Source organism: Engystomops pustulosus, chromosome 2 (assembly GCF_040894005.1).
Source record: "Engystomops pustulosus chromosome 2, aEngPut4.maternal, whole genome shotgun sequence".
NCBI lineage: Eukaryota > Metazoa > Chordata > Amphibia > Anura > Leptodactylidae > Engystomops > Engystomops pustulosus.
This window is the reverse complement of record NC_092412.1, coordinates 188399045-188419084: the sequence shown is the minus strand read 5'-3', so window position 1 is coordinate 188419084 and position 20040 is coordinate 188399045. Positions and strand designations below refer to the sequence as shown.

General features: G+C 41.5%; 1 protein-coding gene across 2 annotated transcripts in view; it reads right to left on the bottom strand.

The window, feature by feature from the left end:
- Positions 1–15436: 15436 nt before the first annotated feature.
- The window catches only part of CAPZA1 (capping actin protein of muscle Z-line subunit alpha 1), a 33449-nt gene continuing 28845 nt past the window's right edge, over positions 15437–20040 (bottom strand). For both annotated transcript variants that reach the window (XM_072137613.1, XM_072137612.1), the window contains exons 9-10: positions 17899–17961; positions 15437–16871 (exon numbers count right to left, since the gene is read on the bottom strand). In XM_072137613.1, coding sequence (XP_071993714.1) covers positions 16731–16871; positions 17899–17961 — 204 coding nt within the window. In that variant the 3' untranslated portion in view covers positions 15437–16730. The remainder of the gene's footprint in view (positions 16872–17898; positions 17962–20040) is intronic.

Sequence of the window (20040 nt, the reverse complement as noted above, 5' to 3'; positions counted from 1 at the left end):
GCACTGCAACCAACCGACTACAGCCAAACGTAGTGGTGATCACATGACCTGCCCAGGCAGGTGCAGGACATGTGATGTGGACATGTGACCAGCGGCCATCTTCTGTCTCGTGTCTGCTCCGCGTGGAGGAAATCAACGGATTGATTAAAGGGCCCGTAGCATTTTAATTCTTCATTACAGTCTATGTAAGGGGAGCAAAATTTTAAATAACAACTAAATGCATATTAGTTTATATTTCTAGTACCCATTTATATGTAAATTATGTTGATTCCTGGAATACCCCTTTAACTGATTTGTCAGCTCCAAAGTGATTCTCAAACTAATAATACTACTATGCTGGGGCCTTAGAAAGGATTAGAAAATACCATTGTGTCCACAACCTGATGAAGTGATGCTGAGATAATCTTAGAAATAGTAACACAGATATACAAATCAGCCTTCCAGTGCACAGGAGGTGTGTCAGATTTGGCTACAGAAAGCCACAAGGGCTGTGCCACTCTTCTGGAACCACTGCACAAGCCTACTTTCTAGCTGTAAGACTTGCTTCTGCTCCTAATCAAGGACTCCACATGACAATGTTCTCTCAGATTTTTATTTAAAAGGAACCCCCCCCCCGATGGTCCCTATGGACAGGAGTTTTGGAGTCCCAAATCTTCACATATCATCTCTGTACATCTCTGCATCTCTAATGTGCCTTACTTGAACATCTGTAGAAAAGTATAAGTGTTTGTTAAAAAGATGCTATTTGGACACTAATTCACATACCCATAGGTACCTGTAATTGGTTTAGTGTCCAAATCGATTTCCCTCTTTCCATAGTTTACCAATAAAAACAAACACTGAACCAAAATCAGCAAGTTGTTTTCAGTGATGCTGTGTTAACTGCATTTAACAGCACCATCTAAATACTCATGTAGGTTACTAGTGCTCATGCACATGACCGTTGTTTTTGGTCATGTGCTAGCAGTTGGACTAATGTGTTGCTATGGGCTCATGCACAGGGCTGCCTTTGGTATAACTTGAAGCTGTTGGACCACAGTGCAAAATGTGTCTCAGGCCCCCAATTATAATGTATTTATAGTACTAGTCTTATTATATAGGAAAGGAACACTTGGGGTCTTGTGCCCGGTTGCAACAGCACCCTCGGCTTCCATTAAAATTACGCCCCTGATGGCTGCAGTTTCCATGACTTTGTGTGTGAGACGTATGTGGGACACCAATTGTATGCTTTCAGGTGCCCTTGATTGAGTCTCTATCCTATTGAGAAGTCTTCTTATAATCCAGTCACACTGATGCAAGATTATAGATGCTTAATTCTATTGTGTGTTAAATGAATATACAGAATTGCGTAACGTTTCGGTCACAACCTGACCTTCATCAGAGACGCAGTTTGCTAAATGTGGAGAAGACAGCTGCGTTATAGGAAATGGTGGGAACCACCCAAACTGGTCTGGAAAAGCTCCCTATAGCGCATTCGTCTGCATAGCAAACTGTGTGTGTGATGAAGGTCAGGTTATGACAAAAACGTCACGCAATTCTATATTTGTATGTGAAACGACTGCAAGATCCAAGCGCAGGTCCTATTCTTGCTGGGTTGTCTTTTCTTCTGTCATCTGTGTGTGAGTGGACCTCGCACACTGATTAAACACAGGCTAGTTGTTTGCAGCACATGTGGACATGTAGCCTTACAATATGCAAGGAATATGGGAAATCTCTGATAATACAGTAAGAAGGCACCCACTGCCTGACACTGCTAATGGTGGCAGCTTCTAGAAGTGCAACACCCCTGCCAATGCATGGGATAGGTAGGTGTTGCAAAAGTGTCCCTCTCCATGTCAGGAGCTCTCTAAAGAGTCTGCGCAACTCATGAGGAGGTATCTAGTAAGGAAACTTGGTAATTGCAGATGTAAGATTCTGCCTGGGAGGTCCTGAGTTAAATGTACTGTCCAATTAAATACTCTGTACTTGCTGTAAGGAAGCTGGTTGTACAAGGCACTTGCTATCTCACAAGACAGGTCATAAAACCCCTTGTGGGTGGGAGCACATGGTCAGTGTCAGTGTCAGTCAGAGTATGCCACAATCTATTCCAGTGTGCAGCTCCTCAGTCAGAGCTGCAGAGTCAGTATTCCAGACCAGCAAGCATAGGTGTCACAGGCAAGCTGCCCGACACCTGGAGCAGTCAGAAGACTAAGCCCTGAGGGCACAGATCCATCCCTCCAGCCCAGCCTGAAGCTATTTTAATGCTGTGTGCACACTCTCCTGAGGACCAGAACTCCAGCCAGCTACCCCCTCCAGCTGAAGTTTTTCTGCTGTTTAGGCCGTTGCCTGTTCCAATAAAGAACTGTAAGCTATACTTCACCAACGTGCCTCTGAGTGAGCCCTGGATCCTTCTGTACACCATCATGGCGCCCCCTCATCCTCCTTCACCAGGGGTCTCTATCTACACATCGGGGTTGCCCCAGGGAGAAACCTACTCTGTCAGCCTCTCCCCCCATTTTCTTGCACACACCACCTGCTGGAGACCTTCCAGGCTGTGGACAAGGCCTCCGCTCCTGATACCAAGCCATTGGATCATTGCAATCTGCAGATGCTTCCCGCTCTTTCTTGATATGGGCAGCAGTGCTCACCCTTCCTATTAGTGAAGCTCACGGTGTGTGTGAAGGGCTCCCCTCTGCACTCCAGGCTGACAGTCACCAGAGATTGCTATACTACTGCTGTCTGAGGTGTGCAAAACGGGGCAATTTATCAGAAGTGTCCGCGAGCAGAAATCTTTTAATTACCCATGGCAACCATTCAGAGCTTAGCTTTCATTTTCCATAGCTGTTTTTAAAATTAAAGCTGAGCTTGGATTGGGCACCATGGGGAACTAGAACAGTTCTGCTCTCAGACACTTCTGGTGATAAATCTCCCCCTTTGGCACAACATGGCACTGACACCTAAAATTCTGTCATGAAAAGAAAGTCATGCAAAATATAAAAAAATATTGCTTTTGTGTGTTTGTCCTAATTGTGCGGCATGTGTCACTAAGGGATCTCTCGGGTTAGTGCACTTATTAATACGTCCCACCTTTGTTGTCTGTTAACATGTCAGGTAACTGGGGTCTGTTGTCTATGTGCCTATGTCATGGCCAAAAGGTTTGTATGCTTTTTTTTGTTGTTGAGAAAAACATGGGCTGCTGTGTTTTCTTGTCCTTTTGGATGCAAAAAAAAATATGTTTTTTTAAACATTGGTGTCCACGACATATGAATAAAGTGTAACAGCATATGCATCAATCTATTGCATCCATTTTATTTATGCAAAATTTGGAATTTGGTATAAAAATAGATGCAAATGTATGTGACAGATGCGACATATATGTAAAAAAAAAATTAGATGTATGACCAAAAATGCATCCTGTTTTGCTAGGCCGTGGAGTCGGAATTGTGGAGTCAGAGTCGTAATAAAATGGACTGACTCCACAAAAATATGATAAATTATAAACATTTACCTTAGAAATTTTCTTTAAATGTCTGTTCTATTCCTGATCTAAAGATTTAGGTTTACAAAATGTATTGGTCTAAGGGCCATATTATCATACTGCTCGACTTTAACTCCATGTACATACATTTACGGCAAAGAGCTACAAAGGGTGTATGAAGAGGGCTCACGGGGTGAGCCCGCGTCATACAGAGGTGGGGTTTGCTGCATATTACAGGTGTTGATCCCTTGAATGCCGACGGCAGCATTTAAAAAACAGTGGCACATGGTCCAGAGGCTGTATGGTTCTGGAGATTACCAGTGGCACATTGTAATGAATCCTGTATACTAATGCCATATACTGCAATACAGGAGAATTGCAGTATATAGTAGGAACGATCAGACCATCTAGGGCAGTGGTGGCGAACCTATGGCACGGGTGCCAGAGGCGGCACTCCGAGCTCTTTCTGTGGGCACCCGGGCCATCGCCCCAGCACACCTCAAAGAATTCTCCTGTAGTTCCAAGCAACTTAAAAGATGCTGCTTTCAGTGATATTTTAAAGTGACTTACTTCTCTACTTAGGACTGTAGGAAGAGGGAGAATGTGTAGACAGGGCCGAATTATCTTTGGAGGGCCTCCTGCTGGCCCCATGATTCTCTGTGTACAGAGGGACACTGGAAATAAGCTAAAATGATGTGTTCTTTCTACTGTGTTGGTGTCCTCATGAGGCCAGTAAGATTGAACGTTGTTGAAGAACAGGGAGCAATAAGATACTGCTCTACTTTTGGTTGGCACCTCGAGATAAATGAGGTGGATTTGGGTTTGTAGTTTGGGCACTCGGTCGCTAAAAGGTTCGCCATCACTGATCTAGGGTTAGAAAACACTAGATGGTCTAAAAAAAAAACTGCAGAAAAAAAGGTTAAAAAAAATAATTTAAAAAATTAAAAAACCTACAAATTTAAATCATTCCCCTTTCCCTAGAACTGATACAAAATTAAATGAACAGTAAAAATCACAAACATATATGGTATTGTCACTTCCCAAAATGCCCAATCTATCAAAATATAAAAATGGTTATTCCCGGCGGTGAACCCCATAACAGAAAATAGCGGCCAAATGTCCTAAATGCCACTTTACACCATTCGTACACACTGGGGCAGATTTACTTACCCGTCCCATTCGCGATCCAGCGGCACGTTCTCTGAACAGGATTCGGGTCCGGACGGGATTTATGATGGCAGTTCCTCCGCCGTCCACCAGGTGGCTGCTGCACTGAAATGCATCTGATCGCGCCGCAATACACCGAGCCGGACCAGGTGAAGGTAAGCGCTTCCCAAGCGACACATTTTCGGTTATTAAATGCGGCGGTTCCGAATACGTCGGGTTTTTGTTCGGCCACGCCCCCCGATTTCCGTCACGTGCATGCCAGCGCCGATGCGCCACAATCCGATCGCGTGCGCCAAAATCCCGAGGCAATACAGGTACAATCGGCGCAAATCGGAAATATTCAGGTAACACGTCGGGAAAACGTGAATCGGGCCCTTAGTAAATGACCCCCATTGTTTTCATTTTTGAAAATGTACTAAAACACAATAAAAACTATAAAAATTTAGTATCACAGTGATCGTGAAGTAGATGTGTCATTTGGAGCGCACAGTGAAAGTAGTAAAAATTAAGCCCACAGGGAAAGTGACGCATATATGTTTTTTTACTAATTTCCCCACATTTGGAATTTTTTTTGAGCTTCCCAGTATACAGCATGGAATCATAGATAACGTCAAGGTGAAGCGTGAAAAATGAAAATTTTCTTTTTATGATAAAAAGTTATACCATTTTCCAATATACTTTCTGTATATACTTTCAGTTTTCTAGATCTCTGCTTGCTGTCATTCTATGGAAAGCGTCTATGGGGAGCACAGTGGCTTAGTGGGTAGCACTTCTGCCTTGCAGCGCTGGGGACCTGGGTTCTAGTCCCAGGTCAACATTTGCAAAGAGTTTGTATATGCTCTCCGTGTTTGCGTGGGTGTCCTCTGGTTTCCTCCCACCCTCCAAAACATACTGGTAGGTTGTTTAGATTGTGAGCCCCATGGGGGCAGGGACCAATCTGTCATGCATTGTGCAGCCCTGCGTAATCTACAGGTGCTATATAAATAAAGAATTATTATTATGTTTACTACTAGTGGACAGAAATCTGACCATGTGCACGGCTGGTTATAACACAAAGCTTGGATTACTGTCTGTGATATAAGGAGCTGTACACCTGTCTGACCATTGTCTTTCTGCTAGTACCAAACAGAAACTTTGCATAGAATGACAGCAAGCAATTGATACAGAAAGTACCGTATATACTTGAGTAGAAGCGGACCCGAGTATTAGCCAAAGTACCTAGTTTTACCACCAAAAACTGGGAAAACCTATTGACTCGAGTATACGCCAAGGGTGGGAAATGCATTGGTCACAGCCTCCCAGTATGTAGCCTGCCTGGCCCTGTAGTATATAGCCTCCCACCCCCCTGTAGTATATAGCCAGCCCACCCTTTAGTATATATTGCCTACCATCCCAAAGTATAGCTTGCCGGAAAAAAAACAAAAACCAAACTGACTACTCACCATTCGGACGGCCCGGCAGCTCCTCTACATACCGCAGGTCTGCGACAGCTCTGTGGCCGCACTTCTTCTGTCTTCACGTGCGCCAGAACCGGGTCAGCGACGTCTCCATGCGCATGACCAGGCCGGCGCACTCTGTGGTGTCAGCAGTGGCTGACATCACAGTTGTGCGCCGGCCGGGCTGTTCTCTGGCATCAGCCTTATTCTTGTTTTGTTACAGATGTACTTTGCTTGTATTGTAATATTGCCTTGACTTAAGCTATATTCACACTGCCGTTGCCCGCCCGTACCGTACCGTAGCAGGCAACGGCAGTGTACGGGGAGAGGAGGAGGAGGTGAGCGCAGCTCACCCCCGCCCCTCTCCTCAGGAATTAATGGCGCACGGCGCCGTACTACGGAGAAAGATAGGACAGGTCCTATCTTTTTCCGGGTACGGAGCCGCACGTGTGCTGCACCATACCGCTCCCGCAGGGCGCCGTGCGCCCATTGACATCTATGGAGGACGTATATCGGCCGTATATACATCCTCCATACGTCAGAGTGAATGTAGCCTTAGAGTAAGAATTGCCTGTCTTCATGGCTCCAATCCACTGCACTGAAGAACATAGGGTTCACACACATTATGAGAGAGGGAGGAGAGAGAGTGGGAGGAGAGAGAGGAGAGAGAGAGGGGAGAGAGAGAGAGGGGAGAGAGAGAGAGAGAGGGGAGAGAGAGAGAGGGGAGAGAGAGAGAGGGGAGAGAGAGAGAGGGGAGAGAGTGAGAGATGGGAGAGAGAGAGGGGAGAGAGAGAGAGAGGGAGAGAGAGACTAATACAACAGCCCAGAGTTTTATAAGTTTCATTTCTGTAATGTAGACCTATGAACTCACCCAGTTTCATATTCTCTACTAGAAGCTGTGTACATAGTTTCATGAGGATGACGAAGATATCAAAGGCCACCTTATATCTTCACAACCATAGCTCCCAACTGCTATGAAATGGAATATACAATTAGCACAATGTAGAAAGGACATGGGGTAAGCGTTTTGGTATAAAACTGCTGTGCTTTAAAAACGTGTAACTTTAATGCCTAGGTTTTAAGATGTTGTCCCGAGTTATCCCCTATATACAGAAAAATGGATGAGTTTCTGTTTTCTCTAAGTCTAGGTTCACACCTAGTTTTTTGCATCCATTAAGATGTATGCTGCAACATATACATTTAAAAATTGACAAAAACTCTGACTCCTCAATTTCCTCCTTTCCCATGCCCGATTCCTCTCCTGCTCCTGGCAACCAGCATGGGTCACAGGGCAGAGCAGCACATGGAGGAGAAAAAGAGCCAGTAAAGGAGAGGATTGATTTTTTTTTTTTTTGTTTGCTCTGGGTTTTCCAGTACAGGTGGTCCCCTACTTAAGGACACCTGACTTACAGACCACCCCTAGTTAAAGACTGGATGTTTTACTTTAGCCCCAGACTGCAATGATCAGCTGTAAGGTGTTTGTAATGAAGCTTTATTGATAATCCTTGTTCCCATGACAGCAAAAAATTTTGAAACTCCAACTGTCAACGGGGCAAGAAAATTTAGTCTGGATCTACAATTCTAAAATATAAAGTTTTGACTTACATACAAATTCAATTTAAGTAAAATCCCAAGGAGTCCCCAACTTACAGACAGCCCTCTGGATGTTGGTAATTTACAGTACTTTAGTCCTAGGCTACAATGATCAGCTGTAAGGGTTATCAATGGTGTCTACAATTAAGATTTATTGTTAATCCTGGTTCTTATGACAACTCAAAGGTTTTAAAATCCAATTGTCACAGAGACCAGAAATATTTTGACTGGCGTTACAATCATAAAATATATAGTTCCGACTTACATACAAATTCAACTTAAGAACCAGGCATCAATGGAAGGCGGCTGGAATATGTCCCAGGATTGAAGAAAATTTTTTTGGAGTGGCCCTGTGTGGAATTGGACCTAGGGAACAGCAGGGATGGAGGTGAAGGCAGCGAAGAGACCTAGGAGAGACATGGCCGACCTGCGAGAAATATTGGGGGACTGTTTAGTCTGACACCAAGGCTCTTATTTTATCTATTCTCCGAGGGGAGAAAAGAGGCTTATTTCTGGGAATCTAACCAAATTCCTAAAAATAAGTCTCCTTCTTGAGGAAATCATGGATGATTTTCCTGGATTCATTAACCATCCTAGTTCCTGTAGGATCTGATGAACCCTGGAGATCTGATCTAATACTGCCTGCTCTGACAAACCTACTAATAGAAAATTGTCTATATAGGCAATAAACAAGCTTTGACCTTCTCTTATATGGGTCACCATTTCTGAGACTACCTTGGTAAGAAACCTTGTGGCGATAGCTACCCCAAAGGAAAGATCCCTGTACTGAAAATGGAAAACTTCTTTGCCCACCTTTATAGCTATTCTTAAGAACTTTTATTAATCTGCATGGATACTTATTTCATTATAGGCATCTATGAGGTCCATGGAGGCCAGAAAGCAATCAGGAAAGAGAAGATTTACGGTTGACTTCAGGGTCTCCATTTTGAACTTTTGGAAATGAAGAGATTTGTTTAGAGGTTTTAGATAGTTCTTTGGCTTTTTTTCATCCAGAAAAGAGTCGAAGACAATCCTTGACCCTGTTCTGCTTATTGCAGAAACTGTTGGAGGCATCAGCAAGGAAGGTTGTACCCTTCTGGATGTTAGTGATGGAGGAAGCTAAATCATACCTCCCAACCGCCCCAGATTCGGCGGGACATACCAGTTTTTTTTTTACCACTGTCCCACCGCCCACTTTCCAGCTGTTCCCTGCAGTCCAAAGTCCTGTCTCCTGGTCCCCGTGCACTATAGTAGCTGCAGAGACACAGGTTCGGGAGCAGCACGGCTGCAGGTCAGTGAGATCACAGCACCTTCTCCTCCGGGTCGGCCTCTTCCAATGTGTGAGCTGTGCCTCATGTCTCCAGGAATCATCAAAGAGCACAGCATCAGTAGAGCAGCTGCAATGTGACCCAGCCATCAACTCCAGAAACTGTTCTGCTCCTTCTGATAGTTGTGGAGGTGCAGGGAGGAGGGTGGGTGCACAGACAGCACCTTGTGTGATGTGCCCCCCCCCCACTGAGCAGACCCACAGCAGACATGAGAGAGGCGGCTACTCACATCATAAAGTGATTAAGGTCAGTGTGTAATAGAAGCCATTTATCAGGGCTTGTGTGTAAGTTTTGTGTCACACAAGCCCTGAAATAATCGCAATGCCATGTGGTTTGCCCTTCACGTCTTCTCCACGCCAAGAGAGCATGAAGGAGCGCCTACCCGCTATAACCTATCAATTTTTATGACAAAGTTTGCAGTTTACCAAGCAATTCCTGTTTGATTTTAGCCGATCTATTACAATGTGCACATGTGTAAAATCCCCATATACTGTTATACTGTAGTGTGGCAATATATGGTAGGATCAGACAATCTAGGGTTAAAGTATCCTAGGGGGGGATGAAAAATAGTAAAAAAAAAAAAAAAAGGTTAAAAAATAAATAAAAACGACAAAAATTAATATCACCTCCGTATCCTAGAACAGATAAAAATAAACAGTAAAAATCATAAATATTAGGTATCGCCGCGTCCCAAAATGTCTGATCTATCAAAATATAAAAACAGTTATTCCCGGCATTTAAGTCCATAACGGAAAATAGACCAAAAGTAAAAAATGCCACTTTGTCATTTTGCAAAATATAAAAGATGTAATAAAAGTGATCAAAAGGTCCTACAGTTCTAAAAATAGTAGCAAAATGTCATCTCATCTCCCAAAAAAAATGACACCACACACAACTCCATACACTGAAGTATGAAAAAGTTATTAGCGCCAGAAGATGGCAAAATGAGGAGGAGGTTTTAATTTTTGTAAATGTAGGAAAACATAAAACCTGTATAAATTTGCTATCCCCGTGATCCTACAAACCCAAAGAATGAAGGAGACATGTCATTTGGTGCACACAAGAAAACGTCCAAATGCATTTTTAGACCAATTTCACTGCATTTGGATTTTTTTCCCCACAGGGGATGGAATATTAACCCCTTAGCGCTCTGCGCCGTAGCTGTACTGCGCTGAGTCCCGCGAATAGCGCTCAGCGCAGTACAGCTACTGCGCAGAGACGATGCCGGTTCAGCGCTGTATAGCAGCCGAACCGGCATCGTTAGCCGCGGGATTTCAACGGTAATCTACCGTTGACATCCCCGGCTAACACCCGCGGTCGGAGTGGGCTCCGATCGCGGGTGTTTAACCCGTTAAATGCCGCGGTCAACGCGACCGCGGCATTTAACATGCCTTCTGGGGGTCTTTACATCACAATCGGCCCCCCCGCACCGTTTTCGGGGGGGCCGATTGCTGTTTTGGCACCTCTGGGGTCCGATCGGGACCCCAGAGAAGCCTGGAGGGTTTACCTTTAAGATGGCGTCTGTGACGTCATCTTAAAGGCAAAGTGTCAGCCTATGCATCTGCATAGGCTGGCACTGATAATACCCTGCAATACATTAGTATTGCAGAGTATTATCAAGAACAAGCAATCAGATGATTGCTTGTTCATATCCCATGGTGGATCATGTAAAAAAATGTAAAAAAAAATGTTTTTCAATAAAAAATTACTTTCTAAATCACTAAAAATGCCCATAAGCCCCAAAACATATAAAGAGACATATAACACTCAAAAAAGTCTAAATCATAACACAAACCCCACATATATAGTATCACCGCGTCCGTAACAATCCGTAGAATAAAACTAAATAACTATTGAACCCATATGATGAACGCCGTAAAAAAAAAACGTTAAAAACCCGCCAAAAATTATGATTTTTACCTATTATATCCCACTAAAAATGCAATAAAAAGTGATCAACAAAACATATGTACTCCAGAATGATATTGTTGCAAAGAACAACATGTCCCGCAAAAAACAAGCCATCAACCAGCTCTGTAGCCAAAAACGTAACAATGTTATGCCACTTGGAAGCCGGCGATGCAAAAATGATAGATTTTTCCCCACATTAGGGTTTTATTTGGCAAATTTAGTAAAACATAAGAAAAAATATTCATGTCTGGTATCCCCGTAATCGTATCGACCCATAGAATAAAGATAACAGGATTATTAGGCTATACGGTGAACACAAAAAAAAAAAAAAAAAGTAAAAAATCCAGTACAGAATTGATGCTTTTCTACTCATGACCTCAAAAAAAAGTTCCAAAATTTTCAACAATAGGTGATACCAACCCCAAAATGGTAACAATGGAAAAAGCATCTCGTCCCGCAAAAAAAATGCTGTCACATGGCCCAAATAACGGAAAAGCGAAAATGTTATAGCCTTCAAAAGGGGGCAACCAGAAAACTAAAATCCTGGCAGCTGCAGGGTGCTCCTTCCCTTCTGCGCCTTGCTGTGCCCCCATAACACAAGTAATGTCCACATGTGGGGGGTCGCTGCACTCAGGAGAAATTGTAGAACAAATTTTATGGTGAGTTTTCTCTTTTTATCTTTTGGAAATGTGTAAATTTTAGGGCTAGATGAACGTATAACCGACAAAATTTGACCATTCTAAATTTCACCGCCATTTTGATTCAATTACTATGAAGATCTCAAGGGGTTAACAATCTTTGTAAATGCTGTTTCTGATAGTTTGAGGGGTGCAGATTTGAAAATGGGTTGGTTATATAGGCGGTTTTGTTGCTAAATATGTAAAATTTGATTTCAAACAGTATTTATCCCCAAAATAGTCAATTCCGAAAATACGGAAAATCGCTATTCGATTTGTAGGCCGCGTGACGTCAAAATAAATTATCCAAACATTTCAAAAATTATGAAAATGTAAAGTAGACAAATGGGAAATGTTATTCTGCAAGTTATTTAGGTGTTAAATCTATCTGCCTGAAAACGCGGTGGTTTTGAATTTCGGAAATGGCAAATTTTTCTAAAAATTCATCATTTTTTTCTTTTTTTTGTAAATAAACGCAAAACGTATCAGCCAAAATTTACCACTAAAATTAAGTACAACATGTGGGGAAAAAACAATATCAGAATCGCTTTGATAAGTAACAGTGTTCAAAAGTTATAACCATATAAAGAGACGCAGGTCAAATTTCAAAAAAAAGTTGCGAGCCTTAACCTGCAAACAGGCTGCGTCCTTAAGGGGTTAAATACCATCACTATGAAAAACAAGCCACCATAGAGCTCTGTACACACAAAAATATAAAAAGCTCGGGATTGAAAAATGCAAAAATGAAAAAGGGCATTAGTGACATGGGATTAAACTAATGTCTCTAACTCCATACCAGACTAATGCACATCACTCAGATAGTGCCCAGAAGCAGAGTGGCAAGTGCGGCCGTTCTTAACCCCTTATCACCGACACTAGTTTTCAGCTCAATGACCAGACTCGATTTTTCAAATCTGACATGTCTCCCGATAATTGGCTATAACTTTGGAACGCTTCAACATATCCCGGTGATTTTGAGAATGTTTTCTCGTGACACATTGTACTTCATGTTAGTTATAAAATTTAAGTGATACGTTTTGTGTTTCGTTCTGAAAAAAAGTGAAAAGTTTGTAAAAATTCTTCATTTTCCAAGTTTGAAATGTTCTGGTTTCCAGACAAGATGTAAAACTACCCAAAAAGTTTGATAATTAACATTTACAGAATATCTGCTTTATGTTGGGATGATATTTTATGCTTCCGGTCATTTTTCTAGGATGTTATGAGGCGCAGAACTTTAGGTGCGATTTTTCTTATTTTCATGAAAATTGCCATAACTCACATTTTGAGGGACAACTCAGCTTTCAGGTGACTTTGAGAGGCCTAAATAATAGTAAAACCCCATAAATTACCCCACTATAGAAACTTCACCCCTCAACATATGTAAAACAACTTCTATTAAGTCCATTAACCCTTTAAGTGTTTCACATGGGTTAAAAAATATGGACCTGCGATTTAGAAACTATAGAATTTTTTTTGGAAAATACATTCATTTAGGCCAAAACTGACCGGCTCCGAATCGCGGGTGCTAACCCCTTACACGCCGCGGTCAAACATGACCGCGGCGTGTAAGGGTGTTTGCGCTGTGGATCGGATCCCCCGTGCCGCTTACCGGGGGATCCGATCCACTTCTGGGCAGCTCCGAGGACTGGCATGTGCCCCGGAGCTGCCCGGTCTCCATGGCAGCCAGACCCCTTCCGGGTCTGACTGTAAACTGTCTGAGCATGCGCAAGCTTGCTCAGACAGTTTACACTGCTCTACAATAAAATAGTATTGTAGAGCAGTGTATTGAACTTAAACCAGTGATCAGAGCATCACTGGTTCAAGTTCAGGTATGTATAAGTAAAAATATGCAAAAACACTTAACACTACACATTATAATAAATAAAAAATAAATACATAAAAATATAAGCCCCTAAAATGTCACTTTCCCATAAAAACACTTAATAAAGTATAAAAAACACAAAAACACAAAAAACCCCGCATATTTGGTATTGCCGCGTCCGTAACAATCTGTATAATAAAACAGAATCGTTACTGGACCCGCACGGTACACGCCGTAGAAAAAAGAACGCAAAAACGTTCCGAAAAAAGATAATTTTTAATTAATACCCTATAAAAAAATGCTCTAAAAAGTAATTTAAAAAATGTTATGCACTCCAAAATAAGCCCACTAAAAAGAACAACTCTAGATTTGTCAGCCGAAAAATAAAAAAGTTATGCATATGAAAAGATGATGATGCTAAAATGATAAATACACAAAACCCCCACATATTTGGTATCCCTGCGTCCGTAACAATCTGCATAATAAAACAGAATCGTTATTAGATCCGCAAAGTTAACCCCGTAAAAAACAAAACAAAAAAAAGCTCCAGAAAAAAGATCATTTTCAATTAATACCCTATAAAAATGCTGTAAAAAGGGATTTAAAAAATGTTATGCTCTCTAAAATAAGACCACTAAAAAGAACAATCCTTCTCGCAAAAAATAAGCCCTTAAACAGATTTGTGAGGCGAAAAATAAAAAAGTTATGCATATGAAAGACGGTGATGCTAAAAGTAACAACATTTTTGCCAAATTACTTTTTATGCACTAAAAATGGGAAAAAAATAAAAAATCTATATAAATGAGGTCTTTTTGTAATCGTGGCGACCCACAGAATAAAATTAATATACTATTTTTATGGTATGGTAAACAGCCAAAAAAAAAACCCCATAAAAATCTTCCTGAAAAGTGATGATTTTCATTTCCTCCACCAACAAAGAGTTAATAAAATCTCACCAATTAGCCTATAGATTCCCCCAAATTACGTACCAGAAAAGTGCATCTCATGTGGCAAAAGAAATAAGCCCCTATAGGTCCACATTAAAAAAAGAAAAAAATTATAGCCTGTACAATGTGACATAGCAAATCTGATCTGGATGGCGCCTCCTTCCCTTCTATGCCCGGCCGTGCGCCCATACAGCAGGTTACCAGCACATATGGGGTATCCGTGTACTCGGGAGAAATTGGGTAACAAACTTTGTGGAGCCTTTATTCATTTAATCCATTGTAAATGTTTAATTTTCCACCCAAAATGAGTGTATTGTGAAAAAATATTACAATTTGCAGACTGCACCTCCATTTTGTTTTAACCCCTATAAAACACGTAAAGCGTTAACAAACTTCTTAAAAGGGGTTTTTCATATGTTGAGGTGTGCAGTTTCCACAATGGGGTATTTTACGAGTCCCACTATTATTTAGGCCTCTCAGTGAGTTGGCAGTATTTGGACATGGATATATGTAAATATATTAAAGGAAATCTACTATCAAAATCAAGCATGGATAAACCAGGGGCAGTTGCTCATAGATCCAGGCAATATGACTGTGGTAATATTTGTCAATATATTTTTTGGTAATATTTCTTATAGTGCAAGAATGAAAATTAAGGCTCCATGTTTTTTTTGCTGGTGTATACTTTATCCCTTTGTGTGCACATAAACGGCAAAGCTTATTTCCTATGCCACTCAATCGTCCACCACTATCCGGCTGACAAATACTTTGTGTCCAGACACTAGTAAGATACAAAGCTTCTGGGGCGCTTCTTATATGTTATCAGGATTCCAGATGTGGGAGACATTCAGCACACTCTGTAGATATTCCATTAAGGTCCCGGATGGTAATATCTTTTCCACACAGTAAGTTTAGTTTGACACCAAACACAATAATAAACACAAAAGACATCTGACTGGTGGGGTGAACCCCCACCCCCAACACTAATCTGAGACTGATAACTCTTTGCAATGCTAGGTCATCAATATCATAGCCCGTTACATTTTTTTCATTAATATGTCAGCATGTGTAATAAGGAGACAACATTGTACCCTGGAATATTTCACTTTGGTGCAAATTTTTATTTATGATTTATACACTTTTGACTCAAATGTCCATATAACTGTGGTACAATCTCACCGTGCCACAAATCCATTAAAGCGCTAGAAGATCAAGACATTTGCATCCTTTTTTTTTGTTTCTAAGCCTTATCCTCCCCCAACCGTCTGAAAAATATAAAAATGACTTGTTTTAATACAATACAGAGATGCTCGTCATAAAAGGGGGGAAGAAAGAAGAGAAGTACTATTGTTGTACAATTCTTTCAAGTTTTCATTTGGACAGTAAAAAGTGATAAATGGAAGATATAACAGCAGAGATAGCCAACCTGGACTAAAGAGAATATTGCAATCTGTACCAAATAACCCAATTATAGTCTCATATGACCAATATATAAATCAACTAACTAATATGGAAAGCGACTATTGCTGTAGGATGCCTTCCATAAAACAAAAAGCGCCCAAAAGAGCAAGTCTTATTTTGGTTGGTGACCTGGGCAGCCATGTTTATCAATGTAATAGTACTATAAACTTAATGTAGAGGGAGCCAAATCCATCTAGTCCTAAATGCACAAGCTATAGCAGCTGTTGTCATGTCTAGTAGCTCCATCTTAACAAGGTTCAGTGTGATATTTACTCAGATCAGTCTTCAAACCAGATATCTAGGTTGTTTAAGAAGCACAGGTCAAAGCAAAAAGAATAGAGGAGAAAGAGATTCAGCTATAAGATCAGGGGACATTGTCTAGTATTCTAGCAGTTGAGAAGTGCCGAGATGTATGATATGAAGAGCTAGTAACACTACTAGATGTAACAGGATGAAATGACCACACTGGGCAAGAAGATGAACATCACAAGTGCCATTGACTTTGAGGAAAACATTCCTTGTTTTATCCCTAGCTCTATAGACAGAGCTTAAAGAAAGAGCGTCCAAAGCTGGTACGTTTTCTAACGTCGAGAAGTCAATTGAAAAAAAAGATAAAAAAGCCCAAAACAACAGACACAGTGATCACATTTACAGGCTCCTGGGATAAGAATAGAAAACAAAGCCGATTGTTCTGTAGCACTTCTAGGTTAGAAAATACAATAACTTTGTAGGCCCTAGCAAAATATCACATTATATAAACCCCTAGATTTTTTTTTTCCTTTAATCCCAACCCATTAGTGCCGGAGGACATCCAGAAGAGAATACTCTGCTGGCTGTTCCGGTACATAAGGGGTTACACAGCATACGTGTAAGACCAAACACTTCCGACTTTGCTTTGCACACTGGACATTGCTGTAGCTCTTTCAATCATTCAAGCGTTCTGCATTTCCTTTCCAATCTTGTAACTGAGGATTTTGTTCCAGTCGATCTTGGTGCGGGTGACTGGCAGCTGCCGGCGTAAGGCTTTGAAAGTGGTGTCTGACATTGTCTGGTAGTTTTCACTTATGGCAGTCTGCGGGAGAGAACAGAGGTTGTGTGGTCACATACAAAGCAAAGACTAGAAGAAACTATGGATGTCAAACATGATGCTAGGGCTGGGTGATCCATCAAATTCAATCAATTAAATTAGCCCATTTAGTTTACAACAAATTCAGATATTTTCCCGAATCTCTGTCGCCAGAGAAAGATAAGAGTTGGGTAACAGAGGGATTGTGGGAAAAAGGGGGAGGCACAGCAAGATAAGGGAGCATTTACTAACATAACAGACACTTTTAGCAAGTCTAATGCTTTGTCATGCAGGTGATAAGAATCAGAGCACAACCCATTAAAAAGGCACATAATCCTGCCAGATTGTAAGACCAATGACAAGATTTTATATTATAGATTCCCATCTGAATATGGCATAACTTTTGTCAGGTACTTCATTTTTAAAGACCATTCTGAACTTACACAATGGAACTTCAGTCGAAAAAAAATGAAGGAATCCCTTTTACAAATGGAAAACAATTATTCTCTGGGATAATCGCAGTCATTGAAGTTATTGATCCAATTTACTGGTAAAAGCACTGCCACATGTACCTGACCACTTCCGTATAAACATTGGGGGAGATGTACTAATGTGTCAGTCTTTAGGCCAGTTCTCTGGTGCGCCAGATTTATCACTGTTTCCGATGCCTGATGATTAATCTGGTGCGGTATAAGGCTGGCGAGTTGCATTTTGCACCTCCTATTAGTTGTTTTCGTTTCCTGCACTTAATATTCTGGCGCACAGGTTATTTTGTGGCGCAGTCATGCCCCCTTTTGTCAAGGATAGGCCCCTTTTTTGGAGGAGTCGGGAAACAGCCTACAAATGGTCTAAAACCTTCAGTAGAGGAGGTGCAGGGCATTACAAGCACAAATTACTCCAGTATCATGGTGTAGACAGGTTGAGAAATCATCCCTCACTATAGCAGCTGAAGGAGAACCCCTGCATACAGTCTGTCCATTGTACCAATAATCTATAAAGTATCTATAATCTGAGATACAATACATTTGCTTACCTGGTAGTCGTTTTCTGCTTGCTCTATAATCTTTATAAACTCCTTGGCCGTTTGCGCCTCCCCCTTCAATGAAAATGAATACTAGTCAGGGCTAAAATACAAAGATGTCGAATGATGGGAAAGACATACTTCATAAATAGAGAGGCCTGCTGCTTCTGGGAGATCAAAATATCTAAAATACAATGTGATATGATGGTAGCACGTAAAGACCATGCCCACTGCTCCGATGCAGCCTTTTCCCCTAGGTACCACTGCCGGGCCTAGGAATACCGCTCCCACAAATCCTTCACTTTCATCTCCCTTTTCTTTCTATGGTCGCACTTTTATGACAACTTTTTACCCTGGTCACTTCCCAACCTGTTATCGCATTGTCTGCCCCACGTGACCGTTGTTTGTGACACTCGCATCCACCTCATGTCGGCAGGGTTTTATGCCAGGATTGCTAGGATATTTGCTCTAGTGCCCTTTGTATCTATGTTTTCCCTTCATTTGGTACAGAGGCACAGGCCTTTACACTCTACACACCAATAAAGGTTTTTTTTATTACACTTTGCCTGGTTTCTTTTACTTTTAGCCTATGGCACATTACTACACCACTTGATACTTCTCCAATTTTCTGTGTTGCCACTGATACAAATCCTTTTTAAAAGAATAATCTGCTTAGTTTATGTGAGATGAATGATCTGCTTATATCAGCTGCAGTGGGAAGCCAAATCTGCTGTGTCTGGTTCATGTGTGCCCCACGCAGCCAACCTATTAATATGGATACAGCAGAATGTCATTTCTTTCTACATCATTGTGTCAGTCCTTACATCAGCTTAACAAACACCTCCTATGTAATAAGAAATGCTGAATTCATCTTGCATCTATTTTATTTATTAGCAAATACTGATAACTAGAAAATAGTAATAAAAGTACAGAACAAAAATGGTGCCTTACTCGGGCACATTTTATATAACAATTCCTCCTTTTGTATGGATCCCTATTTAAGTCTACCGTAAAGGCTTCTCAGGAGTGGATAAGTTTAATATGTGTTCACTAACAATATTACAGCTCTAAGGCCATGTTAAGAAAGGATTTGATGTTTTATAGGAGAAAAGAAGCAGAAATAATGCAAAATGCGTATGTTTAAAATGATGGAAAACTCCTGGATTATAAACAAGCCTATTGGCAGTTCAGTGTCAACCATTGTTCTACCTTGTCTACTATTTCTGATGGAATCCCTGATAGAAGACGCTCCTAATGAGGTGAAATTCAACCCAAAAGGTATAGTGACGCACAGCATGAAAGAGACTACAGAAGACAATTACATCTTTACTTTGACAAAATGAACACTGGAGCATTTTATAGCAGACGGTGCATAAAAGAGGACAAAAAAAAGTACAAAATGTATTATTTACATCAAACCTATAAAAAAAAATTGGTATATAATGTCCAGGGTTAACTTTCAACTATACAAGTAAACAGTGTCATGTTTACATACCTTATTAGGCTCATACAAAATAGGTATAAGCCATTGAGCGTATAAATAGGAAAAGTATGCCCTATAACATGAAATGAAGTATGATAAATAAGGGACAGTTACTTATAATCCAGGAATTGTGATTGCAGTAATCTTCTTATACATGTTATCCATGGTCTCCTTCCTTCTAAACTTTTCAGATTATGCTAATGAGCATGACGGGCTCTAGGGGATGTTACCAGAGCCCCTAGGTGCGCTGGAGAGGAGGAGGAGCTGACCCCACCATAGAAAAAAGTGGCGCACAGCTGCACACAAAAGGAAATATAGAGCATGCTCTATCTTTTCCCTGTGTACGGTGCCACACATGTGTGGCACTGTACCGCCACCGGGCCGCCATTGCCGCCTATGGGGACGTATATGCGACTGCATATAGATCCCCACAGATGGCCATGTGTATCTACCCTAAGGCTAAATTCACACTGCCGTGAGCCCGCCGCACCGTAGTACGGCGGGCACACGGCAGCGCGGGGAGAGGAGGAGGAGGTGAGCGCAGCTCACCCCCACCCCTCTCCATAGAAACTAATGGCGCACGGCGCCGCAATACGGGGAAAGATAGGACATGTCCTATCTTTCCCCGGGCTACGGAGCGGTACGGTGCCGCACGTGTGTTGCACCGTACC